Here is a 24,775-nt window from a genome sequence, read left to right on the forward strand (position 1 = left end):
AGGGATGAGGCATCCACAGCTTCTCCGGGCAACCTGTGCCCATTGCCTCTCCACCTTCCTCCTGAAGAGTTTATTCCTGCTGTCTAATCTACCCTCTTGCAGTTTGAAGCCATCACTCCTTGTCCTGTCGAAAGGTCCCTCTCCAGCTCTCCTGTAGCCCGTTCAGGTACTCGAAGGTGCTGTAAGGTCTCCCCGAGCCTTCTCTTCTGTAGGATGAGCAGCCAGAACTCTCTCAGACTGTCTGCAGACCTGCATGCAGCACTTCAGGCGAGGTCTCGCCGGGGCAGAGGGTCAGAGGGGCAGCATCCCCTCCCCTCCTGTCCCCTCCCTCCTCTGCTGCCCGCGGTGCTCTGGATGCAGCCCAGGTCACGTTTGGCTCTCGGGGCTGCGAGCGCGCATTGCCGGCTCGGGTCCGGCTCGTGGTGTCCCGGCACCCCGAGCGCTCCCGGGCAGGGCTGCTCCGAGCCCGCGCCTCCTGCCCGCAGTGTCCCCGCGGAGCGATGCCGGGCGCGGCCTCGCCGCCGCCGCGCCCGCGCTCGGGTGCGGGGGCGCGCGGCGCGCTCCCGGCGGGGCGGGAGGAGCGCTCGGCGGCGCGCACGGCGCGGGCGCGCGGCCGTCCCGCGGGCTTTGTGCGAGCGGCAGCGCGGAGGGGCCGGGCAGGGCACGGCGTTGATGTCACCGCTGCGGCGGGAGCTGCCGCCGCCCCGGGCCGCAGCAGCCGCCCCTCGGCGCCCGGCGGAGCTCGGCTAGGCGGCGGGGGCCATGCGGCTGCCGCTGCCGCCTCCGCCCGGTGCCCGCCGGTGCCCGCGGGGCTGCGCCGTCCGGGCATGGTGGCGGCCGGTGCGCGCCTGAGGCACCCCTCAGCCCGCCGGGCCCGCTGCCGTGCGCGCCGGGAGCATGTGGGTGAACCCCGAGGAGGTGCTGCTGGCCAACGCGCTGTGGGTGACGGAGCGGGCCAACCCCTATTTCATCCTGCAGAGGAGGAAGGGGCACGGCGGCGATGGCGGCGGCGGGGGGCTGGCAGGTAAGCGCGGCGGGGCCGGGCCCGGGCCCTCGGCGGCTCCCGGGGTCCCTCCGGGGCCGGGGCGCGGCTGCAGCGGCGCTCCCCGATCCCGTCCCGCGCCGGGGATGCGCCGAGGCTCCCACGCGGATTTCCGCGCAGCAGCCTGGTGTGGGAGGGAGAGCGGCGGTGACCGATGGCTCCGCGCATCGGGGTGTGACTTGGTTCCGGGAGGATTTGCTTGCTGAAAATTCTTCAGCGAGCGTGCCTAAATTAATTAAGACGGCGTTGTAACTCAGAGGTTTACGAAGAGAACGGATTTGCTTAGGCTTCTCCATATGTCCTTGTGAAGTGTGTTTCTTGAATGCTTTGTTTCCGACTGCTGGCAGCTGGAGACGCTTTTGCAGAGGTTTGGGTCGTGCTCGTCATTAAGATTCTCATCTGGGTCTTAATCATACTGTGCGTATACATTCGTCGAGGTCTTCCGCCCTTTCTTAGGCAATATATTTGTATTTATATGGGATTGGAGATACACGGCCCAGTGGTGTTTCCACTAGTACTTCTTGAATTGGTACAGAATAACAAAGCTCGTTCTCCTGGAACCTGTGCTTTCTTCTTTACACACTTCCATGACAATTAGTACTTCAGGCTAAGCAAGATAAACACATGGACTGCATCTGTGTTTGGTTCAAGGTCCAGTACGTGTTTACTGTGAGACTAAGTGTTTCTTCAGCCCTTCAATGCTCTGTGGACTTGTAAACACTTCATAATCTAAACTAAGGCACTGCTGTGAAGTGTCTTTTCATGTAGGCTGCTGAGATCTTCAGTCAGCATTGTGTGTTGATAAACTACGTTGTTCTTGTGTGGGAAGTGACCACAAGCCACACCACGTTGGCTGTAGATTTCTAAATTTTTAAAATAATCTTTTGAACTGTGTACAGTATTGACAAATCCATAGAAAACGTGTTTTGCTTCAGAAGTTCACCCTTGCTCTGCTTACTGAAAAATCTTCCTCAGGCCCTCCTTTCGTGGATTACCCCCTGGCCTCTCAAAGTCTGACAAGGCATTCTTCTCCCCTTCTGGCTTTGTTATCTTTAAATTGGAGATGGTTTGAGATAGCCATCAATTTTCCAGTCATTCCTCAGTTATTGGGGAAACAGCTTGAGAGTTTAGGGTTCTGTTCTTCAACCTGTTTGCACAGTGCATACATACCTAAGTCTTCTTGCAATTCAATGTGTAGTTGTCTGATTGGTATCACCATGCCACTTTGCAGGTGGAGAAAACACTTTTGGAAGATTCTGTCCTTGAATGGAATTAGGATTCATAAATGTGCACTCCTTTTATTTTTTTTTTTATTTTTTTTTTTTTTTGTGGAGGCCAGATAAGCCTGCAGCATTTGGTAGAAGTTCAAAATAGAGAAATAGTTCTTTGTTTCTGCGTTACCCCCTGCCTTTTGGAATTTAAATATTTGTGCTCTCTATCCAATATTTTAATATGTGAATGAAGTCTGCATAGTGAGTATTATGGAATGTGCTTTCCATGTAGCCCTTACTAGCCTTTACTTTGCCTGGAATTGCAGCTGCTGTGGCATTGAGGTAGTAGCAACAAGTCCATTTCCAGGGGTTTTGTTCGTTTGTACCGACGTTGGTAAAAAGCTGTAGCTTTTTCCTGTATGTTGCCAAAACCAGAACTAATCAAATCCCTGTAATTACCTAATTTATTAGAGTTGGCAGTGTTTGAAGGAATGTATGGGAACTTATCAGACTATGTGCTAAAATGGCAAGGGTTTGTGACACCGAGGTCAACAAAAAGTGGGAGAGGAAGGGTGAGTGTTGGGTGTAGTCTCCAAGCCACTCCCAATGTGACAGGCACAGTAATAAGTAGAACTTAGGTTTTTTGTTTTGGTTTTTTTCATGGAAATACTGGAGTTTTCTGCTGGTTCTTTTAACAGCTCTGGTCTGTCAATTGAGGGTCAAGAAAGATGGAGAAAGCCAGTGGATTGTTCTTGGTAGGAAAGATTGGTTAAATGCAGGGTATTGAGGGATCTAGCTGATCCTCAGTTAAAGAATAAATCTGCTGACATGGTAAACAGGATACATAATATGCAGTAATTATAGCATTTAGGATGACCCTTTTTAAAGCTCTCTAGATGATACTGACCTTGTGAAAAAAGGTGAAGGTTACCTGATCAAAAGTATACGGGGGGGAAAAAAAGAACTTTTTGTGTGGTGGGTTGGGTTTTTTATCTCCTTAATTACCCTTTGTGTAGTGACATAATGCTGAAATTTGCTCAGATATAATCTAAGAAGTTAGCCACCCAGGAATATGGTATAAAATTTGGCCTGATTGCTTTGTGGGAAACCAACTTATATGTCTGTGTCCTTGAAGTTGACTAGAAATACTGTATACAAAATTTTTAATTGTGCTAGGGATGATCTCAATTCATATTTGCAAGAGAGGATGTAAATACAGCTGTCCTTTTTTTTCTCTTTTTTGTGATCCAACTTCTGCTGACTTATACTCCCTCATTATTGATTCTTGAAGTCATTCGTCTTGAACTGTAGAATGAGAACTGGCTTTCAAATTGATGAGACTGTGGGTATGATGACATTAGATGGCTTCACCATGTAACTTAAGCAGTGGCTAGACAATGAGAAGCATTGATTCTCTGGCATTGCCCTCCAGTCTAGGTTTGCTGTGAAACTGTCATCAGCAAACTGATCAGGGTTAACTGTAATGCCCTTCTCTGTGTCTGTGATCATGGCAAACTTCTTTTGGCATGTCTCATCTAAAGCCAAGTATCTTATGTAGCTTTGGGGGTGGGTGAAAGTACTTCTTGTTGGCTTTATGTTGGAGCAGAATACTCGAGGTATCTGTTCTCCTGGATTCACTCTTGAGTGCCTCAGTGCTTTGCAGGTAAAGGAATATCAGTCACTTTGTGGGAAGGTGTGAAAAATCTACCCTTTTTACACTGGTTCTCTCTTCTTGGCCTTGGTTCATGTAGCAGATGAACAAAGAGACACTAATTTAAGTACTTGTTTGGACATTGGAGACATTTTCTGCACTATATTGTATTGTAACAAGTTAGGAGAATGATGATGATCTTTTAATGGTTTAGGGCAGTGCTGATTAGCAAGTCCACAGAACAAGGTGTATTAGATCTGTAGTTTACTTCAGAGATACAGCTTTTCTAATAAGCAGTGTGGATCCATTCTAATACTGAATTAGGGTCTGGACTAGTTTAAATTATTGTGTCAATGTCATTACTAGTCACATCAGTGGGACTTTTCTTTGTAAGCATGCTTTAATTGAAGGGTTGTCTGGGTTTTATTTTCCTATTTAACAAGAAGTAAATAGGAAAGATTGTAAATTGGATTTTAAATTGGATTTTCATAGCTGTTCTACAAATTCACATTATCTTGCATCACTGCATTAATCTTCCAGGACAACACCAAAAATGTACTTTTCTGCTTTAAAAGTATTTGATGGTTGATGAGCTTTCTCTGTAATTGAATTGTTTCATGCCTTGCACATAATGCCATGCCCGTATTTTCCTTCTGTGTGACCTTTGGTTGGGTGTTTCATCTTCCTTTTTTTCACCAACAGGGAAAAAAGTATTTTCTTTCCTCACATTCTTCTTGCTTCCCTGGGTGGCCTGGTAGTTTGGCCTGTATGAAATAATTCCTTCTCCAGAGGAATGTGGTGTATTTATTTACACAGCAGCCTGCATCAGCTGTAGCAGAGGCATTTGGACAGAACATGAACCCAAATCTCTACCATCATTTGGGCACTGTGCCGTGTATGACAGCATTACTTTTATGGATGGAAAGATCTTGAACATGTAATAAACTTTATGAACAACTAAAATGCTCATGCTATTAAGTGTATTTTGCATTCAGATGCAACAAATAGGTTTAGAAATGTCTCTTAACTGCTTTCTGCTATACTGTGATGGTGTTTGCTGAGCTCTTCTGCTTCAAGACTTTATAGTAAGGAATTATTGTACCTGGTAATGGATGGCAGAGCAATGTATTCACTTGGAGCTTACAGGAGGAGAGACTGAGGCTCTGGTACAATTAGCTGGTGCCTACTGTGCTCCTTTTGCCTGTGTACATTTGTGTGTGTGAAGTAGAGATGAAATTCTAAGTGACTTTGTTTAAAATGTTATTGGGAGATCTTTGAATCCCAAGGGAAATAAGTTGTTCCTAGCAAGAACTGTTTTTAGAAGTGAATTATTTTGCAATTAGGGTATATGTTCTTACAGCTGGGACAGTGCCTGTGTGAGAGATGCAGTAGGAGTTGTAAGTCCATGGGATGTTGCCAAGAATGATTCAAATGTTTAAGCAGAAGAGAACAGATGGAAATTTGCTGACTTCTGGTGATAAAAGGATCTGATGAAATACTACTTCTCCCCAGATATTTTTACAAAAGGAGCTGTCATTTATTTTCCACATTGGAAAGGCAAAAAGGAGAGGTTCTGAGCTCTGCTGGCTGATGTGACATATCAATGTCAGATTAATATAATTTTTAGCACTGTGACAGTGTTCTAACTTAAAAGGCTTTTCTGCGGCCTTGCTGGGCAGCACAATTAGTATTTCATGTTTGGAGCTAAGATTCTGTTTTGCTCACAGCCTCTCAGTTCAGACAGTTGAGGAAGACATTACTTGAAAACCTGTTTATGTTTAAGATTTAGGAAAGCTTTTGGGCAGTTGATCATCTGCCTGAATAAAATGTGGTCTGTATTTTAACTAACTTGACACTTTCTGCCCTTGTTGACTCAAGTATTTGGGGTTTTGCTTGTTAGACTTGAGTAGAAAGAATGTGCTGTCTGAAACTTGAAATACAGTCTTTATCAAAATGCATGCAATTAGCATAATGGATAGGGGTGGGCAGCCTATCTATCCATCAGCTTTCCACGATTGTTTAGGCACACGGAGTGGAAGCTGGTCTCTTCTGATCTGCTTTCATTTGTCACTACACCAAGTCTACTCTGATGCTCTGAGCTGCTCCTTAGGATCTACTGTGGGTGCGTTTACTTCTCCACACCGGCGCATTTCCACTTCAAGGAACATGCAGATGTCTAGGGCTGAATTGGTGTTTGATTCCCCAGACCGATTCACAGCCTTTCTGTTGAATTCCCAGATGCTTTTCCCAGTTCCTCGCTTCCTGCCCAGTGCTTCTCTCCATCTCCAGCTCTTGTAGCAGGGCACTGTTGGCTCTAGAGACACAGTGCCTGGGATGTTGCTGGGTGTAGCTTTGCCTTCTTTCCTCTGAAATTTCTTGGTCAAAGACTTTCCCTGAATGATGCTTTATCTCCTACGCTGAGTAATGCGGCCCACCCAGGCTGATGAGCTGAGCTGCCTTTTGCCATTTTTGCCTTTGAAATAATGTTACTGTTTGACACCTGGAATTCCAGGGTGGCCTGCTATTTCTCCTGAGATCTCTGTAGGAAACCTGCTGGAAATGTTGCACAGGATCGCAAGACAGTAAGCAGTGTCTAGGCATAGGTACTAATTTTCTGCACGATACCAGAGTTTGTATTGCTTGGAGAGTTTTTGTTATTATTCTTTGGTCCCTGGAAGGTATAGAAGAAGTAGCAGGTATGCATCCTTGTAAGAATATATCATATTTCACGGAGGTTTGGGCCCGTGATAGTTTCAATTAGATGGCTGCAGTACAAAAAAAAAGGTTCCATGAAGTATGCTAGCCTATACTGAAATGCCTTTGGAACTTAGTTTGAGCATGTGTATTCTCATACAGTATTTCTTCTTGTAAATATTTGATATAGGCAGAATCTACTTGTTTTTATCCTTCACAGTGTCACACTTCATCTGGCTTTTCCTGTAATAGACAGCAGTTTTCTCTGCCATTGATTTTGAGAAAGTATGACGATACAATGTGATTATGATGATACAATATGTGTAAAGAGCTGTGAGCATTTGACTGGAAATTTTCTTTCTCTCATTGACCCCTAATCCTACTTCTGTTGACTGATTAATGTAAATGACACATGCATTTTGACTTTAAATCTGGTGCTTAGGTGATCTTAGGCTCTAGAAGACTTCTTCCAAATCTTTCCATTTATTTTCTTTCCAAAGTAAAGGTTGTATTTTCTATGCTGGATTTGTGATTGGTTTTTTTCCTGGTTTCCAGATAGGGGTGTCTGAATTTCTACCACAGCATTAATCTTGGTTTCAGCTAGTAGACTTTAAATGTTTTGAATTTTACTGTTCCTTCCTCACAGTCTTTCTTGTTCTTCCCCTCTGGTTTTTCCAGTATTTTATCAGCCAGCATTATTGGGATCTTTTGTTCAGCATTGTTCATTTCCCTGGTAAAGTGCCTCCTCTGATAGTTTATTGAAATCTGATCTATCTGCAGGTATTCTGTCAGAACTGTGAGAATTTAAAATTCTCTTTTTCTGAAGCTCTTGCTTCTTTTCAGATTTAGTTTGTATTTCAAACTAAATGCTTCAGGACTGTTCCTTCTGAGTTCAAGCTGAGTTTACTGTGCCCACTTCAGTCCTCAAGCAATTTCATTTACTAGATTCGGTTCATGGAAATATTTACTAAATTAGCAGTGGTGATGTTTGGAGGTTTTTTCTGTTTTGTTTTTCTTAATTTGCTCATACTTACTTGATTTGTTCTTTCATCTTACGCAGTTTATCTGAATTTTATGTTGGTGCAGATACAGATTTAAAATTTCCTGTTGGATGTGATCTGCTGGATGAAATTCAGTTTGTTTATGCTACTCTGACAGAATGGGATACTTAAAAATAATTACTTGTGAGTGAGGTTCAGTAACTTCTCTGCTGTTTTGGTCTGTGATACTTGTTTATGCTTTTCCTAAGTGTTTTTTACAAACTTATGAATATTTGTTTCTATCACACCTAGAAGGCATTTGATAACTTCATCTGTATTTTTCTCACTGATTCTCCATTATTTCGAATAGTCTGGTGTGATTGATATGTAGCAAAAATTTTCTATTTTTCAGTAGTGTGAGATAAGTTGTTTGGGGTTTTGTCTAAATATCAGTTTTCTCTGAACTGTAAGCCTTCACATACTTGTAACTGTGACATGTCCTGTCAGTGCTCATCTCTTTCTGTGAGCTTCAGCTTAGCAGAAGTTACCAAAAGTTGTAAAAGCTGAAAGTCTAAACCAAACCAGATTTAGGTGCAAGTTAGGATATAGATTTTTTACAGAGATGGTCATGAGTTATTTGGACACCTTAACAAGTACAGATAATCCCTTACAAATTAACATATTTGGGATATAATCTGATTCAATCACAATTGTTAAACTTGAAGAGTGGATGAAAGCTTTATTGTTTATTGCTGCTTTATCCCTTGGTAATCAAGCTGGATAGCGCTCTAGCCTTCCCAAGCTTTTTTAAAAAAATATTAGTGGTTAGTTTTTCAGTCTTTTCTCATTTGTTTTCATCAGATTGAAGACAGAGAAAGTAAATGCTATTTTGCTGCTTTTCTTACTAAATGTCAGTAGAGTGACAATTCTTCCTCGAAGTCAGTTTCATTGAATGTGTTTGAACACTCCTGTGCAAATGAAAGGGTGGCAGGACAAATCAGTGGTCTATAGAACTGTGTTGTTAGGAAGAGAGAGCAGAAAAGGCAGACATTGGGGAAAACTTAACGAATCCTAATTTCTTAACTATTTAAGAAATATATGTATGTTTAAGAAATAGATATAATTATTAATTTATTAGTTAATTAAGGTATATTAATTGTTGTAAATTCAGAGGAAGAATTTGGTTTTCTTGGTACCACATTAGATGCCCATATAAGCCACATGGGAAGGCAGTTAGGAATTAAGTCTTTAGAGGTCATTTTACCTTCGTTTATGTGAATGACCTCCTATTTAAAAAGTGTAGCCCTTCATAAAGTTTTAAGGGCAGTGTTCACAATGAAGAGGTTATATTCTTACTTTTGTGGGTGTTATTGCCAGTATTATTACAATTATTTTTGTGTGGTGTATAATATTTTCAATTTATATAGGCTTTCCTTGAAATTAAATCAAGTAGAGTTGACCCTCCATTTTAAAAAGGATTTGTCCATAGTATTACCCATGGAGTTCAGGTTGTTGCTCCAGGCTGAGTTTTGACAGGCAAGTATTGGGATGATCTCATCCTGTAATAACAAATGAGAGAGCTAATCACACAAACTGCCTTGAGAAAGAATGGAGCAGTGAGGATTCATTCTCATGACTATGAAAAGCAATACCTTGTGCTGTATGCTTCAGCTACGTGTTGTTATGAGTTATTGTTTTTATAGCTCAGTAAGCAACACTTAAACTTTAGGAAGAGTTTATTTATTGTCCATTAAATCAATATAAAACTGAATGCTTAGGGTGCAATTGTGACTTAAATCAACCCTATTGACTGAAGATTTCTTGAAAATCAGCTGACATCTACAATCTAAATAGATGCTGTGGGTGCTTCAGGTTTATGACCAGAGCTTGTTATGTGTCCATCTTACTTTAGAGGAAAGAGGAGTCATCAGTGTTCTTTAAATACTGAGGACCTTGTAAGAAGTACGTTTCTGGCTCTGCGTTGGATGTCACAGTGCCTGTTTTGAAAAGTTCTTGCTTGTGACACGTGTGACATTGCAGGTTTTCCTGGTTGTGGTGTTGAGCTCCTACACAAATAGGCTGCTGACATCCATGAGACTGAGTGATAGGTCATGAGCTTGACTCCAAGAGTCACAGTCTGACCTGTGTTATATCTCAGCTCTTTTGCAGGGTATTATTTTACATTTACTCTGTGTGCTAAAAACATGTATGCTCTTTGTTTAGACTTTTTTCTATAAAAATCTTCTAACGAAAGGTATTTTGAGGTACGGATTCATGTCAGCCTGGAAGGAGGATGAGACGGGGCAGGGCTTTTCCTCCCAGGAGCTGTGTGAGTAACATATGTTTGCACTCTGGCAAACTGAGGGAAGGGAAGGCACAGCAGGCAGTGGCACCAACTCCAGGGTGACCTCCTCCAGCTCCCGGCAAGGTGTGACACAAGTTGCCTGTGTCACTGAAGAATGGATTTGTCACAGGTCCCTGGAATGTGCTGAAAACCCCTCTACTCTGAGGCTAGAGATGACTAGGGAGCATCACTGATTCCATCCCAAGCTTTTTGGTTCTTGCTGTGCAACAAAGCCATGGCTGCTTGTAATTCTTAAGCCTTGAAGTGTCGTTATTTATTATAATTCATTGGATTTTCAGTGTTTCAATAAGGTGCACTAGAGGTAATAGATAATCCAGATCCTCACTCTTGAATATGTAATCCAATTTACTTTGAGCAGGTAAAACACAAAGGCTCTCAAATATAATACTGCTGTAAGGGAGACTGTAGAAGGGTGATAAAGACTACTCAGTCTTTTTGTTTTTAAATGAAAACATGTCTTTCTGTGGAAGAGGGTTAGTGTTTGTCATAAGAAAATCCTTTGCTAATAAAGAGTTTGTTCATGTTTACAGTGCGTTAACTTGCTTTTCCTTTAAAAACACCAGTGATTTATGTTTTACAAAGACACTTGCAAGTTATTATGAAAGATAAAAGAAAGAAAAGGAAGTGAGAGAAGTATTCCTGCAGCAAAAATCTGTACCATGGCTATCCAAATAGTCACAGATACTGTGACTTAGGACAGGTGTTCAAGTCTGTGTACTCTGAGGTGTGCTGAAAAATGCACCAGGTTGATTCTACAAGTCATGGCTTGATTTCATTACTGTTTGTGGGTAGTTTGTAATCAGTCTGGACTGTAAGCAATCTGGAATACTGGTCTCCAAGGAGCAAGGACTGCAGTGGTGCTTGGAAGCATCTCAATTGGATGAAGCTATTGGCTTTGCTTTCAAACCAAGATGACCTACCTTTCTGAAAAATACCCTTTGGTGAGATAGGAATAATTTGTGATGGGGGTCTGTGTTATGGAGGAGGTTAGGCTTCATATGGTCATAATCTGTTCTAGCAAAAAAAAAAAAAAAAAAAACAGGTTGAAAATGGATTTTGTTGTAAGGATACAAGCAGAGCACATCATAAATTAATTAATTAATAAAAACTACTAGTCTGTGCTTTCTGCAAGGGTTATAAGCTCCCCCTCCAGCTTGTGACTAAGTGTGAGCCACCACTGAATGTGGTCAGATAAGTAAAATGTAGTGTGATTTCTTCCTTCAGCACAAAGTGCATGGGGTATCTGAACACCTTTTCCAGTAATTCCCTCTAGTGCATTGTATGTCCTTCCAGGAACAAGATGCAAGAGCAATTGCCCAGGCTCACAGCGAGCTGTAGCTCTGTATTCCCTGGTTCCAGATATTACATATCATTATTTTTCCTCTGCTAATGCCTATGTTTTACAGAAAAGAAAGGGAATACTGATCAATCTTCTGGACCTCCGCTTTAGAATTCAGGTTGGCGAAAGAGGAACCTGACTAGATTAAAATTTATTAAATGCCTTTTAAAAAAGGCAGTATTCCTCCCTTTCCCCCTCCTGCCCCATGTATAGGTGTGGTTGCTCTAGAAATTTGGCACGTGTGTGTGTGAGATGGGACTGTTTGTACCTGAATGGTTACTCATGCTTGAATGCCTTTAGAACTGGGGCTCCCATCAACTAGCCAGATGCTAATCCTATAAATTCTATCATGTGCTTTAAACCTTCTCTCATGAAAAACTATTGCTTCAACAAGGGCTTGCAGATTTAGTATTCTTACATTGGAAACTTCTCCCGTTATTTCATTATGCAGTCAGAAACCTGATGAAATAATGGGAAAACATTTGCAGTTGGTGTAGTCATGTGATTTGATGCCTGGGTAATTCACTGGCTCTTGCCCAAAGGCCAGTCTAATCTAAGGAATATGATTCTTTGTTGCCTGTTCTGTTTCTATAGAAACTCAGTTACTTAATCATGTCTGAAAAGGTACTTGCTACATGAAGAATTCATGAACAGTATTAAAATTCTCTCTCTCTTTTTTTTTTTTTTTAATTTTCATTTCTACTTCGTGTAGAAAATCCTCAAACAGATTATCAGTATGAACTGCTGTGATTTCATTCTGGTTGCATCACATGTCTGCATTGCAAAAAAACCCAACCAAACAACAAATACCCAAGCCCAAAACAACCATTACTGACCTAACAACACAAAAAGGAACAGTTCATGAAGGAGAACAAGCAGGCTCAGCTGCATGATTGTACATGTTTTCATGTTATAAAAACACACTTTTTTTTTTAATATCACATGTATCATCTCTCAAAACAGCTATGGCATGATGCAAGTAAAATGTTACTGGTAAACTGTCAGTTGCAATTATCTCGGGAAGCTCAGATTTAAATTTCCATGTGATCTTCTGGAATTCTGTCAATTTTCTTTCTTTAACCTCAATAGATGGTTATTTTTTCAACCTGTTTACTGAAAAGCCCCTGACCAGCTCCTACTTACTGCACCATTGGAAAGTATTCTTTGTTTTCTTTTCCTTTCCTACCTCCCATCTATTGTTTCAGTCACTGCTGGCTTCTCTCTTTTCTTGGTGGTTTTTCTCATAGTGCTTTCCACATTTCTTAAATACCTTGCTCTGTCTTACAGTGTTTGGTGGCACAGGGGGATGTTCCTCTCCTGTCTACCATATCCAGGGAAGAAGAAGGTAGGATGGGAATTTCCTTTGAACCTCATGCTGCTATACAAGTCAGTAGGTTTGTTCTGACTTCCTGATTTTACCTGCACGTCCTAGATTTTACAGCACTCCAAAAACTAGGGGTAGAATTGTTTGGCAGGACAAGCCATGTGCCAGTGAATTTGGACGTAGACCAGGAGGAAAGAAACAAGTGTATTTTTAAAGAATACAGGGAATGAACAGTGTTTCTGTATCTCAGAGAAGATTGCATTTGGCCAGCGTACAACTTTATTTAGATATTACATCATGCCTATTGCATATTTATTACTGTCAGTAGTCATGTGAAGATGAAAAGCACAAAGAAAAGATTCCTGCTGTATTTGCAGCAAGCCCAGATGATGAACTGGCTTGGTCCCCACTCCAGTTGAGCAGTACTGGCAGCTTTACATGTTTTAGGATTTTGCCCTTGGTTGAAGTGACATGTGCTTTGTGGAGGCCCATACCCCCTAGCAGCCAACAGTGCTTTCTGGGCCAGGGCCTTACTGCATGGAGAGGAGAAAACAATTAAGGGTGCATTTTAACCCACTTCATTCTCCTGAGTTTGAAAGGAACCATGATGTATCTGGAAGGGCTGGTGGAGAATTGTTCAGAGGCAGCTTGTCAGTGTACAAGCAGTAATCAAAATGTGTGAGAGATGAGGGGCAGCTAAACCTAGTGAGGCTAATGTACATTGGGATATTTTACATTCATATTTCGTATTTGTATCCTGTGATTGTCAGATAACTTTGTAGCACACCTTACTAATGGCTTGATGTTGTGCCCAGACTCGTTTCTCATGTGTTGAAGAATTCTTGGATTTAGAAGTGGTGCATGTTATTAATTCATTGAGCAGAAAGAGACTACAGTTGATCTGACCTGAGAAGATCTGTGTAAAACAGAATACAAATAAGAGATAGAATGGGAGAAATACAAAATCACTGATAGGTGAGGTATTTCTTTGTATCAGTTTCAGTTCAGATTTGAGGGATTTACTGAGATGGAAAAAGGGCACTGCTTTTATATGTTTATGATGCACAGCACAAATCTGAAAGAACAGCAAGGGAAGCAGAATTGTGTATACCAGTTACAGCAGAGCAAAATAAGGAACTAATAAAGCTATGACAGTAAAAGATGAACACACAAGACTTGAAAGGAGAAGAGAACTTTTAACAGGAGAGTTTTCAAATGTTTTTGCTGCATGCAGTTTGTTTCAGCTGTTTAAAAAAACCACCTAATTTCTACCCTAATAAATATTTTAAAAAAAAATCTCTGAAAGTTCATTCGAGTTTATGTATTTCAATTTTTTTTCATACAATTGAAACAATTAGCTGAGAAGTTCAACATGAAAATTTAAATCTGACATCTCTGCAGGGGAGATGAAAATTCTTTGTGGAGATGAAAAGGGGGAAAACTTTTATGTTTTTAATAGTTTAAAAATAAATAGGTCCTTCTTGCAGAGAGTTTGGGGGGATAGAGTTTTGTTTTATGTGTAGTTTATTATAAAAATAGGATTTAGAATTTGTGGAAATATAGTTAGGAAGTAGCTTTTGGTATGCAACTGTTGGTGGCTCTCTCAGTACCAAAGAATTTTCAAAGCTACTTCTGGAAAACAGTATGTCTTTGTCTTTCCTCAGTATCCTTTTATCTGAAAAACAGCTTGACTCTTAAGGCATTTTGATCCTTCCTACCCTAAATAATCAGACTGTTAAGTAGCACAATTATTTTTGCTGGAAGTCTTTAGTTTTACCTAGCTGACATTCAAGTTTTGAACCCTTATAGGATGTACTGTCTGGGTTTTCCTGTTGATGCTGGAGAAGGTTTTCTACTATGCAGGACTCCAGCAGTATATGAAGCACAGGAAAGAACTAAATGACTTTTAAACATGTTTTTATAACACAACTACCTTCTGCTTTGCTTTGATTTGCCTGTCTTTATGCTAGCATTGATGTGCATTAAAGAGTTGAAGTCTTCTTTAGGCTGAAGATGTTTCCCTGTTAAGTCACTCTTCCTCTTTACAACATGAGAAAACAAGCGTGATGATGAATATGTAGATCTGCACTTTGCTGTGGAGGGTGTAATGGAGTGGGGCTGCAGAGCCTTCTCCTGTGGGATCTTGAACTTTCCATCACTGTGTATTGATCAGAATTTCCTCTTCCACAGGTCTCCTTGTGGGTACTCTTGATGTTGTGTTGGACTCCAGTGCCAGAGTGGCACCATATCGAATCCTCTACCAAGCACCAGACTCCTTGGTCTACTGGACCATTGCCTGTGGTAAGGACAAATACACTGACATGTGGATTTTTATTCTTCCTGGATACTGTGTCACATAACATAATAAGAGAGCATCCTCCCTGCTGAGAACAGTCATCTTAGGACAGATAAATGGGTCAGGATGAAAACCTGCTGTACTGGTAAAATTCAGTGGCACCAGAGTTTCTGATAGTCAGACCTTGAATGCCAGCATGGGGGGGGTGTGTTATGCACAATGACTGAATGAAACCAGAAATGGCCATGGAGAAGGGACAACACATTTGTTTTTTTCCACTTTTCTTCTCCCAAAGGTATTCCCAGAGCAGCAGCACCCATTCCTCCTTCCTGCATGCTCTTCTCCATGCCCAGGGCTCACTCCTACAGCACTTCCAAAGTGCAGCATTCCTGGGTGATGGGGTGTCTCTAAAGAGGATGGTGGGAGGAGTACCTGGATTATAACATCCCAGTTACCCAGACAGGGCACCTGGCTTCCCTTGCAGTGGTAACCAGGAAAAAAGTGCAGCCTCAGCACTCACGTGAGTACTGAATAGCAAGCAGTGAGACATTTCCTGTCTCCTCCAGGATAAATACCATCTAGGTGTCAGGGATGCCCTACCCCCTGGATGTTTATTTCAGACAGTGTGTGGTCTTTCTAAATAAGATGTACTTAGAATTTAGCAAGATAGCAGCTAGGTTAAAGCTAACTACAGAAGTGTATGTTCTCACATAGATGCAACAGCTTTTAAGAGTTTTGGTCTTTAATGCTCTAACTTGGACAGATCTAGCAGTAAGACTGCTCATTTTGTCATTATAGTAGTGAAAACAACTGAGTTGATATTTTTGTACATTAAATAGGATGTTTGCCTGTATCAGATCCTGTAGTAAATGCTTATTTCTGTGGTCAGGTACCTATTGCAAATTACATAAAACAGAATGGAGTTAGTCTCTGTTTTTGTCTGCTGTCTGGGAAAGTAATGTCTGGAGTTAAATGCAGAAGATCCAGGTCATTTAGCTTTGATTGGCCAAGCTTGTCAGGTCAGATCATTGGTTTGATAGTATTGCTTTTCAGTCTTAGCAAATGGAAACTTTTCAGAGCAGCTCCTGCATCTCAAAAGTTTCACTGGCAGCAGAGTTTTTGGTAACAGCCAAAAGTCTGTTAAATTGGAAGAGAACTGAGAGGAGAGAACAAATGAGAAGTGCATAAATGCCTATAATCTCTTTAATGGCCTGGTAACCTCCAGCACCCCCACTGTTGCCTGACACTCAGAAATACTGGTTAATGATGCTGTAGGCTTCTTCTCTACTAACTGTGCCACTTCATTAGTGCCCATTCTCCCAGTGAAATTTGACATTTAGATTATTTGGATGACTTTTCCTCCAGACAAATGCCCTCTTGGGAAGGGAAGAGAAGGAAGAACAGACAAAGGTTTGCTATAGATATAATAATTTTAGTTCAAGCCAGGCTCTGTTCTTAGGAGCGTATGATTTCTGTGTCTGGCAAAGGTGATATCAAAGCTGTGTCACCTTCTGAATCTAACATGAAGTTTTGCTAATAGCTCCTATTAGCACAAGTATTTCTTACTATTTTTGGTAGTATCAGACCTGAAAGAAGTCATCAGTTCAAACAACCTTTTTCCCCTCTACATCCATTAGTACCAACTCCCTGGAGATTTTAAAATTCATGTAACTTAATTTACCTTTAGTGATTGCTAATACTAAAACCAGATATTGACAAAGTTTTCAATATTATGAAGGTTGTTCCCAAATCTGCATTTAACAGTGTGCTTTTTACTGTCATCTACTCTGCTGTGACCATTAGTAATTCATGTCAGCTTTCAGTAGAGAAAGAAGGTGAAAGTACTTGCCTGTATGTTTATTTACTTTCATCCACATGTCAGTGCATTAGTAACCACCTCCATCCCATAAACCTGAAAGGGGGCAGCTGAGGACACAAGTTTTCTTCCTATTTGCAGACTCCCTTTCAAAGAAAATAGTGTATCAAAAGCTCCCGAAACATAGTGTTTCTTCAAAGACCCCTTATACTGTGCATGTATTCAGAAGTTATTTTTAAGACTTTGGAAATAGGCCACGTGACTTCTCTTTAGATTTTTTTTGCATGACACCTATAGATAATGTCTGTAATTTTATATCTACAGTGTGTCTTCAAGATAAGCAGGGGCATAGAATGGAAGGCAGAGTTATGAGTTGTGACCCCAGAATAAATAAATGTACCATACATGTAGAAATTTGTGGTACTGTTGAACTGTGAGAATTTTGTTTTTCTTCTGAGAAATATATTGTGGATTTTATGTAGAAGTACAGTACTGTGTCTACATTTAAACTAGTATTAATGAGCATGCTATTCAATTATTAATCTTAGCCCTAATTTAAATTGCTAATGTAGTTAATGTATATATCTGTGATTCAATTTTATGGAGTGTTTCTTGGATTTTTAGTCTCCTAATACCTGGTTGATGGCTTAGTTGTTTTGGTTAAATTAAAAGACTGCATTAGCATAGTCTTGTCAGTTGAGGGAAGGGAATAGTGTGGATCTTACAGGGAGGTAAAATTCTAGAGAGCAAATAATTTATCTGTGCAACCTTGAAACTGAGCAGCCCAGTAACTCCCTAAGGCTCTGTGCTGTGGTTATTTTATGAATTTGCAGCTAAAGCAGTTCCTTTCTGAACTGATCAAGAGCTGTTAAAACTATACAGGTTACTAAGGGCTTTGGCTGCATTTAGCTATGCAACTGTGATTTGTTCTGCATTGTCCCTCCCTGTTCTGTAAGGGTAGACTGCTGGTTATTTGGTACTTGTAATCTCTTATCTTTACAGAAATTGTCTTTTTCTCTGTGTTCAATAAGGAAATAATCTCCATTTTCAGTAAGTAGCTGTACAGAATGACTTGAAGAAATGAGATTGTTTTATGATTTGTTTATTTGGTCTTGCTCATTGCAAGAGTATTTTGAGGGTGAAAGTAATCCAGGGGGGTTTGTCTGCTATAAAATTACTATTTAGACAGATTTGGATTTGAATTTTCTTGGATATTAACTCTACTGATCTAGGGCCTATGAGGATTCTGGCTGGTGAATCTGTAGCCTTACAGCTCTGGGGAGAAATCTTGTTAACAGCCCTTTCTCCAGTGCAGTGTTGGGTTAAAGGTGTCGCAGCATAGAGTTCTGTCTGTTGAATTATAGAGGAGAATTGTTTTCTAGTTACTTTTCAAGAACAGCTGATGGCCAAGGAATGTAAAATGTTGTATACAATCAACCTTTCAATGTTGTAGTAGCCCTGCCACTATCCCCCCCAGTCTGCTGGAGCTCAGTGTCAGGCAAAAATAGTGCTATATCTAAACTGTTTGGAAATGAGCAACCTTTTAGGTCTTTCTCCAGCTATAAAATCAGTCATTCTTACAGTGGCTTTGTGTGTTTTTCAGGTATAGGACTGCTGTAGGGTTTTTGTGGTTATGGTAGTTATAAGCATTTTCATGCAAGTTGCTATGTTGTAGCTATTTTCATTTTTATTTCCTGCTAGTCTTGAGGGTAAGTTGAAGTGCAGTGTTTCAGCTGTTAAACTGGGTTTCTTCCCCTTCCCTGAGAGTCAGAGCTATTACTTAATTTACCTAAGAGGCCAATGATGGGATAATGATGAATGCTTTTAATATGCTGAGATAGGCAAAAACTTTACAGTAACAGAGATAAAATAACCCATAGTTTAAAACTTTGCAACAGATATGTATTTTAATACTGACTGAGCAAAGCAAAGAGAAACACTTAGCCTGTGATGATGAATTGTTGACAACTGGGGTGAAGGGAGAGTATGCAGTGAGATAATGGAGACAAAAAGCACCGAGGAAAAAAAAGAGATGTATTGCTATGGGTTGAGAATAATCAGCCAAAGCAGTTTCAGAAGAAATGATGAAAAATAATTGATGAACCACAAACCAGAAAGAGACAGCTTTAGGAAATAGTTCATCATGATAGTGTGCCTGCACTGCTTGCCACTGCTTTTATGAACTAAGCAATTTTTCTCATGAAGTTTAGTTTTTTATACATAGCTCATGCATTTCATCATTGCTTTTTACAGCAGTGTTAAAGCCACCAAGAAATAGTGTTCAGACCACCTCCTGAGTTCTAGAAAGGTCTGGTTGCATCCAGTAGTTTTAAGGAGAAGCAGGAGTCGCAATCATTTGTGGTTCTGAAATATTGATTCCATATGTAGGCTGTTCTGCAACATGATTTATGTATATTTATGTATCTGTACTACAATCAGAATTGTGACATTCCCCTGGAAGTTGCACAGAATGTTGCATTCTGTTGCCTTCATTAGAGCTGCTAAATTAAATACAATGGGAGTAAATTTCGGAATTTCCAGGAGGACAGCATGTAGTGAAACATTGCATCTCCACTTACTGGCAAGTTTTCTTAAGAGGTTTTTGTTTATGATTAAAGGCACATTGACAGTGCTGAATTATTTATTTTGTGACTTCTGGTTTGTTTGTTTGGGCTTTTTATATAGGTTGCTCAAGGAAGGAAATCACTGAACACTGGGAATGGCTGGAACAGAATTTGTTGCAAACTCTTTCAATCTTTGAAAATGAGAATGACATAAATACATTTGTCAGAGGAAAAATACAGGTAGTGTATTAATTACTAGAAGTGTTGATAATGATAAATATGACCATAGAAGGAAACTGTTGTGAATTGGAAACAAATTGGAGCTGGTGTTCCCCAGGCTGCTCTGCCTTTTTGAAGGAATACCAGATGCTAAGTAGCAGTATGTGTATAAAAATCTGGAAAACTGGGAATAGTGCACGTAGCTTACAGCAGTGTGATTTTTAAAAAAAAAAAAAAACATATAAATATATAGGCAGGGCTTAAGACATTGTAAGTTCTAAAATTAATTGCACTGTTTACTGTCTTAAACTCTGATAATTGTCTGTGCAGCTGTTATTGCTTTGTAAGGCTTAATTTAATTTTTTTAATGCACTCATACTGTCTCCTCCCCCTCTTCTGCATAGCTAAATCTTGTAGTAGTGGCATTTACACTTCATATAGGTGTTAAGGGCTGCTGGTTCATGGATTTGTTTTCTTGGTAGCAAGTGGGAGTGTTGGTTTTCTCAGAATTTCTTTTTCTCTTTGTCGGACAGATAATAGCCATACTGGCACAAAGTACTTTTTTCATACTAATAATTATCTGAAAATGAATAGGTTGTTCAAAGATTGTAAGCAAAATTACTCTTTACTAGTGTGTGTTCAAAGTATTGGCTTTGTCTAATTTCTCTTTTAACATTTCATACAAAAGTCAGCTCTCTTATGAATCCCACAGTTGCTTGTATTCCCAGTGAATCAGGTATGAGGGCTATAGATGGTCATGGAAATACCTTATATGTGAAGACATCTGTGTTTTGAAATATAATCCTTGGGGAAATAGTTAGTTCTTAGAGCTGGATGAACACTAAATGTGAACAATGGTTCTCTGTCTTGTAGTCTGCTCTTCATGTAAATACAGAGCAAGTTGAAGGCAAAAAGTCATAAAAAGACAAAAAATTTTATAACTTTGATATAAAAGACAGTAGAGATGATTGCTAAAGAAGACTGGGAAAATAATCAAACAAAACAGAGCTTCGGAACAGAAGGAACCATAGTCTTTAAAAATATCAAAAAGCATCTTTTTACCTGTTTGCCTCTTCAAATTTCATTAAGGTTATCTGCACCTGAAAGTGGGAATTTTTTTTCCATCCTATTAGTTAATTTAGTTGAAGATTTCCTTTTTTTTATTTTTCTTCTTCCCCCACCTCCCCCTTTTGCTCTTCTTCTTACCCCACCTCCCCCTTTTGCTCTCCCCCTATGCTAAAGGTCAAATAAGATGGGTCATAGAAGTAATTTTAAATCTTCCCTAAAGAACAACAGTTCTTTTTCTCCCTTTTACTTTTTTCCTTCCCTTAAGAAAAATTTAATGTGAAGTCCTATGTCTGTCTCTCCAGGAAGAAAAAGGAAAATACTACTGATTATAGATTCTTCACAGGGCTCTTAAGAATATTTGGATTAGGCTGGTTAATTTAAAACAAGGTACTGGCAAGTGTTTGCTTTTGACATAGGCATGGTAGGGGGTAAGATCAAAACCTTTATTCATCAGAATAAAGTAAATAACTACGTAAGCCAGAGAGTGAGCAGAAAAATAAGAGCTCACTGAAAGACTTTCTTGGCACTGCAATAACCATTGTGGCCTGTGGCCTGGACAACAGTGGAAATTAGGACATCTGAGAGCCCATGGCCACTAACAGGATGTGTCCTTTTTTCATTCCCTACCAGGGCATCATTGCTGAGTACAACAAAATCAATGGCATCAAAGAGGATGACGACACCGAAAAATTCAAGGAAGCCATAGTGAAATTTCACAAGCTGTTTGGGATGCCAGAGGAAGAGAAATTGGTGAACTATTACTCCTGCAGTTACTGGAAGGGGAAAGTTCCCCGTCAGGGCTGGGTGTATCTCAGCATTAATCACCTTTGCTTTTACTCTTTTCTCATGGGCAGGGAAGGTATGTTTTCAGTGGAAAGGTAATTTGTGCATCTAATAATTGTTAGGAAATGTCTTGTAGTTGTTACTTGTCACGTGCTGATCACTGAGGGTAAAAAGACACTGCTGAGGAAAAGGGAAGCAGGGAACAATTCCCTGATTTGGCACACTGCTTAACTGTGTGCTTGTTCCCTTGATTTTTTTTGGTCTTTCTCAAAGTAGTTCACTGTAAAGCAGTACTTGGCATTGTCTAGGGACATGGTTCACCTCAGGAGCTATGCCCAGAATGGAATAGGGACAAGATCATGCCAGTCTTTCTCTTCTGCTCTTACACAATCCTCAAGTACTACTCTGCAGACTTTGCAACCTTAAAAGACACATCTACATTTGTGCAGCACCAGAACATCAGAAAGGTTTCAGAGGAAACTCAGAATAAAGAGTTGCACCCATAGTGTGGGTGCAACCAGTCTACTCTACAGGGAGTTAATTCAAAGCATGGTGGAGATGAACAATTCAGCAGTGTTTGGTTTTGGGCAGTGGATCAGTCCTGGGATTTAGTCTCTGCTTTAAGGACACCACCTGCATTGGTGTTGGGGGAAAAGCTAAGGTTCTGTCATGGCTGTAATATTTGAAACTTTTTACTGTGTAAAAATAACACAAGCCTGTCTGATGTGTTTAGACTGTGTTGCTTTGCTTCCATAGGAAAAGAGGACATCAGAGTCTGATCAAGTGCAGTGACGATGATAAGTCATATCAGCTCACCTAGCTTTGTAATGCTTGTGTGGTGTTCTGTAAATAAAGTAAATTATATTTAAACTCTTTTATCTGCTGTTTGTCAGGTGATAGTGGTTTGTTTGTACAAACTTGGTCTATTTATGCTGTGTTCCCAGCTTTTCAAGATGCAAGAAAAATTCAGCTGAATTCATTTTATATAGGAAGAGGAAGCTAAAAGTTCCTGAATGTGCTCATTTTTGTACTGAATCTTGCTTTTTTTGTTTGCTCCTGTGCAGCAAAGTTAGTTATTCGTTGGGTTGATATCACTCAGCTGGAGAAGAATGCCACACTGCTCTTCCCTGATATGATCAAAGTGAGCACAAGGTCAAGTGAACATTTCTTCTCAGTATTCCTTAATATAACTGAGACATTTAAGCTAATGGAACAGCTTGCCAATATAGCTATGCGACAGCTTTTGGACAATGAAGGATTTGAACAAGACAGGTCATTACCCAAACTGAAAAAGAAATCCCCCAAAAAAGTATCTGCTCTGAAACGGTAGGTAGCACTGGTTCTTACTCATTTGTTCCTCCTCAGTCCTTTTACTTGCAGGATTTTGTCCAAGAGTTTTCTAATGTTGTGGCCGTTTACTGCTACTCCAAAAGGAATGATTGATTCCAGTGGTAAAATGTGAATAATTATTTAAATATATTTAATTGGTTTCTTGATGAAATAGAAAATGGAAAATGCTTGAATACAAACATGTTGAAAAAATAAACTTACTTGAGCCAAATGCTCATTTGTTCAGAAGCTCTTTAGTGTCTCTCCTGACACTGGCCACATTTTGTTATCTGTTGTAAGGCTATTTTATGTCAGTAGAGGAAACTAATAAAGTGATTCATGTGTTATTAAGAATTGTGCCTAATATTCATACTTGGTCTTATCACTGGAATTGAGAAACTACTCTAGATTATTAATTCTATCTAGAATGTAGTTTAGGTAACAGCAATGCAAAAATTGACATAAAATTCCAAGGGATGAAAAATTTTCTAGAAAATATTTCTTCTTTTATATCATACTTCAGCTTGTTAGTTTCTTTTTCGTGTTTTTCTTTATATGTTGTTCATGTTAGTGTGCCATACAGAATTACAGCCAGTGCTTGTTTAAATTTCTCATTACTTATTGACATCTGACATGCATTACATCATTTGTTTGTCCTTACTGTTGAGTGTTTTGCACTGAATGCATTATCAAGACTAAGTCTTGAAATTGTTAACAAACTCTAAGGATTGACTGGACTCTTAAGGATTCTATAACGTTAAAAATAAGTCTCAAAGAAGCATTTTTTTATCACTATTAGCAAAAAATGGATTCTCAGAAATCATATATATTCTCAGAAAGTAGAGCTGAGTATGAAAAGCACACTCAGTCTTTCCTCTCTGAGACGTAAGGATGAATGTCTGAGTCATTCATGGCAGATGGTTTTTTTTCATGTAGTTTTAGAACCTTCCAAAGGGGAAGACTGTATCTCCACCATATACAAATTATTTCCAACTTTTTGCTGTACACTCCTTGCTTAGCTGTTATGTTGCAGGTAACTTGCAATGATTTGCATAAAATAAATCCTTAAATGTACTATATGTTCCCTAAACCAAACTCCTTCTGTGGGTTTTTTTTAGGGATCTTGATGCCAGAGCTAAGAGCGAGAGATACCGTGCATTGTTCCGACTTCCCAAGGATGAGAAATTAGATGGACACACAGACTGTACTCTTTGGACTCCATTCAACAAAATGCATATTTTGGGTCAGATGTTTGTTTCTACAAACTACATTTGCTTTACTAGTAAAGAAGAGAACTTGTGCAGCCTTATTATCCCTCTTCGAGAGGTAAATATTTGTACTGATTTTTTTCTGTTTTGGTGTTTGTTTTTTTTTTTTTTTACTATTATTTGTTTTTCTGTTTGTTTTTGTTGATTGTTTCTGGAGAAAAGCCTCTTTTCATGCTTTTAATCTCTTGTGACCATGCCATTCTGATGAGTTCTAGGTAATATTTAATGTCTGTGGATCTTAGTTCACAGTTCCTGCTACTAAAATTCACAAAGAGTTTTTTCCATCAGTTTTCATAGCCCTTTTGAGCTCTTCCTCTCTCATAACTTGTGTTCTGATTTACAGCCCAGTTTTACATGTTTTTGTGCCTCACAGGGAGGAGTGGAGGGTGAAACTTCCTAGATTGATGAGTGGGAATTCTGCTAAGAATCTGTCAGATTAAAATTTGCTTTTGTCAGTTGTAAAAAGATTCATAATCCTAAAGTTTTGGATTGCCTCTTCACACAGACTTGTAATTGTTTATTCTTTTACATGGAAAATATTTTGTCAGTATTTTTCAAATTGGTGTGTTTCCCTTTTTAAATCCAGTAACTTAAGGTAGATCATCAGTAAGAAGAGTTTCTTTGATGCAATAAAAAAAATAATTATGTTGGGGAGTATTTATGTTGACTTGATTTGTGGGTTAATGGAAAACTGTGTTAAGTAAGTTTTGGAAGTAGTAGCAAAGCTGATGTGACCAAGGACAGTTAGGCTTGACTGAAAAACCACAGAATATGTCAAGGCATTGTTTTCCCACACACATCATTACTTGTTCAGAAATTTTGAAGA

The 24,775-nt window shown here is 39.8% G+C and overlaps 1 protein-coding gene across 4 annotated transcripts in view; it reads left to right on the forward strand.

Annotated features, from left to right (window-relative positions):
* Positions 1 to 897: 897 nt before the first annotated feature.
* Positions 898 to 24,775, forward strand: part of TBC1D9 (TBC1 domain family member 9) — a 45,843-nt gene continuing 21,965 nt past the window's right edge. For all 4 annotated transcript variants that reach the window (XM_062493938.1, XM_062493935.1, XM_062493936.1 and 1 more), the window contains exons 1-6: positions 898 to 1,024; positions 14,797 to 14,907; positions 19,404 to 19,522; positions 21,200 to 21,428; positions 22,417 to 22,678; positions 23,800 to 24,007. In XM_062493938.1, coding sequence (XP_062349922.1) covers positions 898 to 1,024; positions 14,797 to 14,907; positions 19,404 to 19,522; positions 21,200 to 21,428; positions 22,417 to 22,678; positions 23,800 to 24,007 — 1,056 coding nt within the window. The remainder of the gene's footprint in view (positions 1,025 to 14,796; positions 14,908 to 19,403; positions 19,523 to 21,199; positions 21,429 to 22,416; positions 22,679 to 23,799; positions 24,008 to 24,775) is intronic.

This window comes from Cinclus cinclus, chromosome 5 (assembly GCF_963662255.1).
Source record: "Cinclus cinclus chromosome 5, bCinCin1.1, whole genome shotgun sequence".
NCBI lineage: Eukaryota > Metazoa > Chordata > Aves > Passeriformes > Cinclidae > Cinclus > Cinclus cinclus.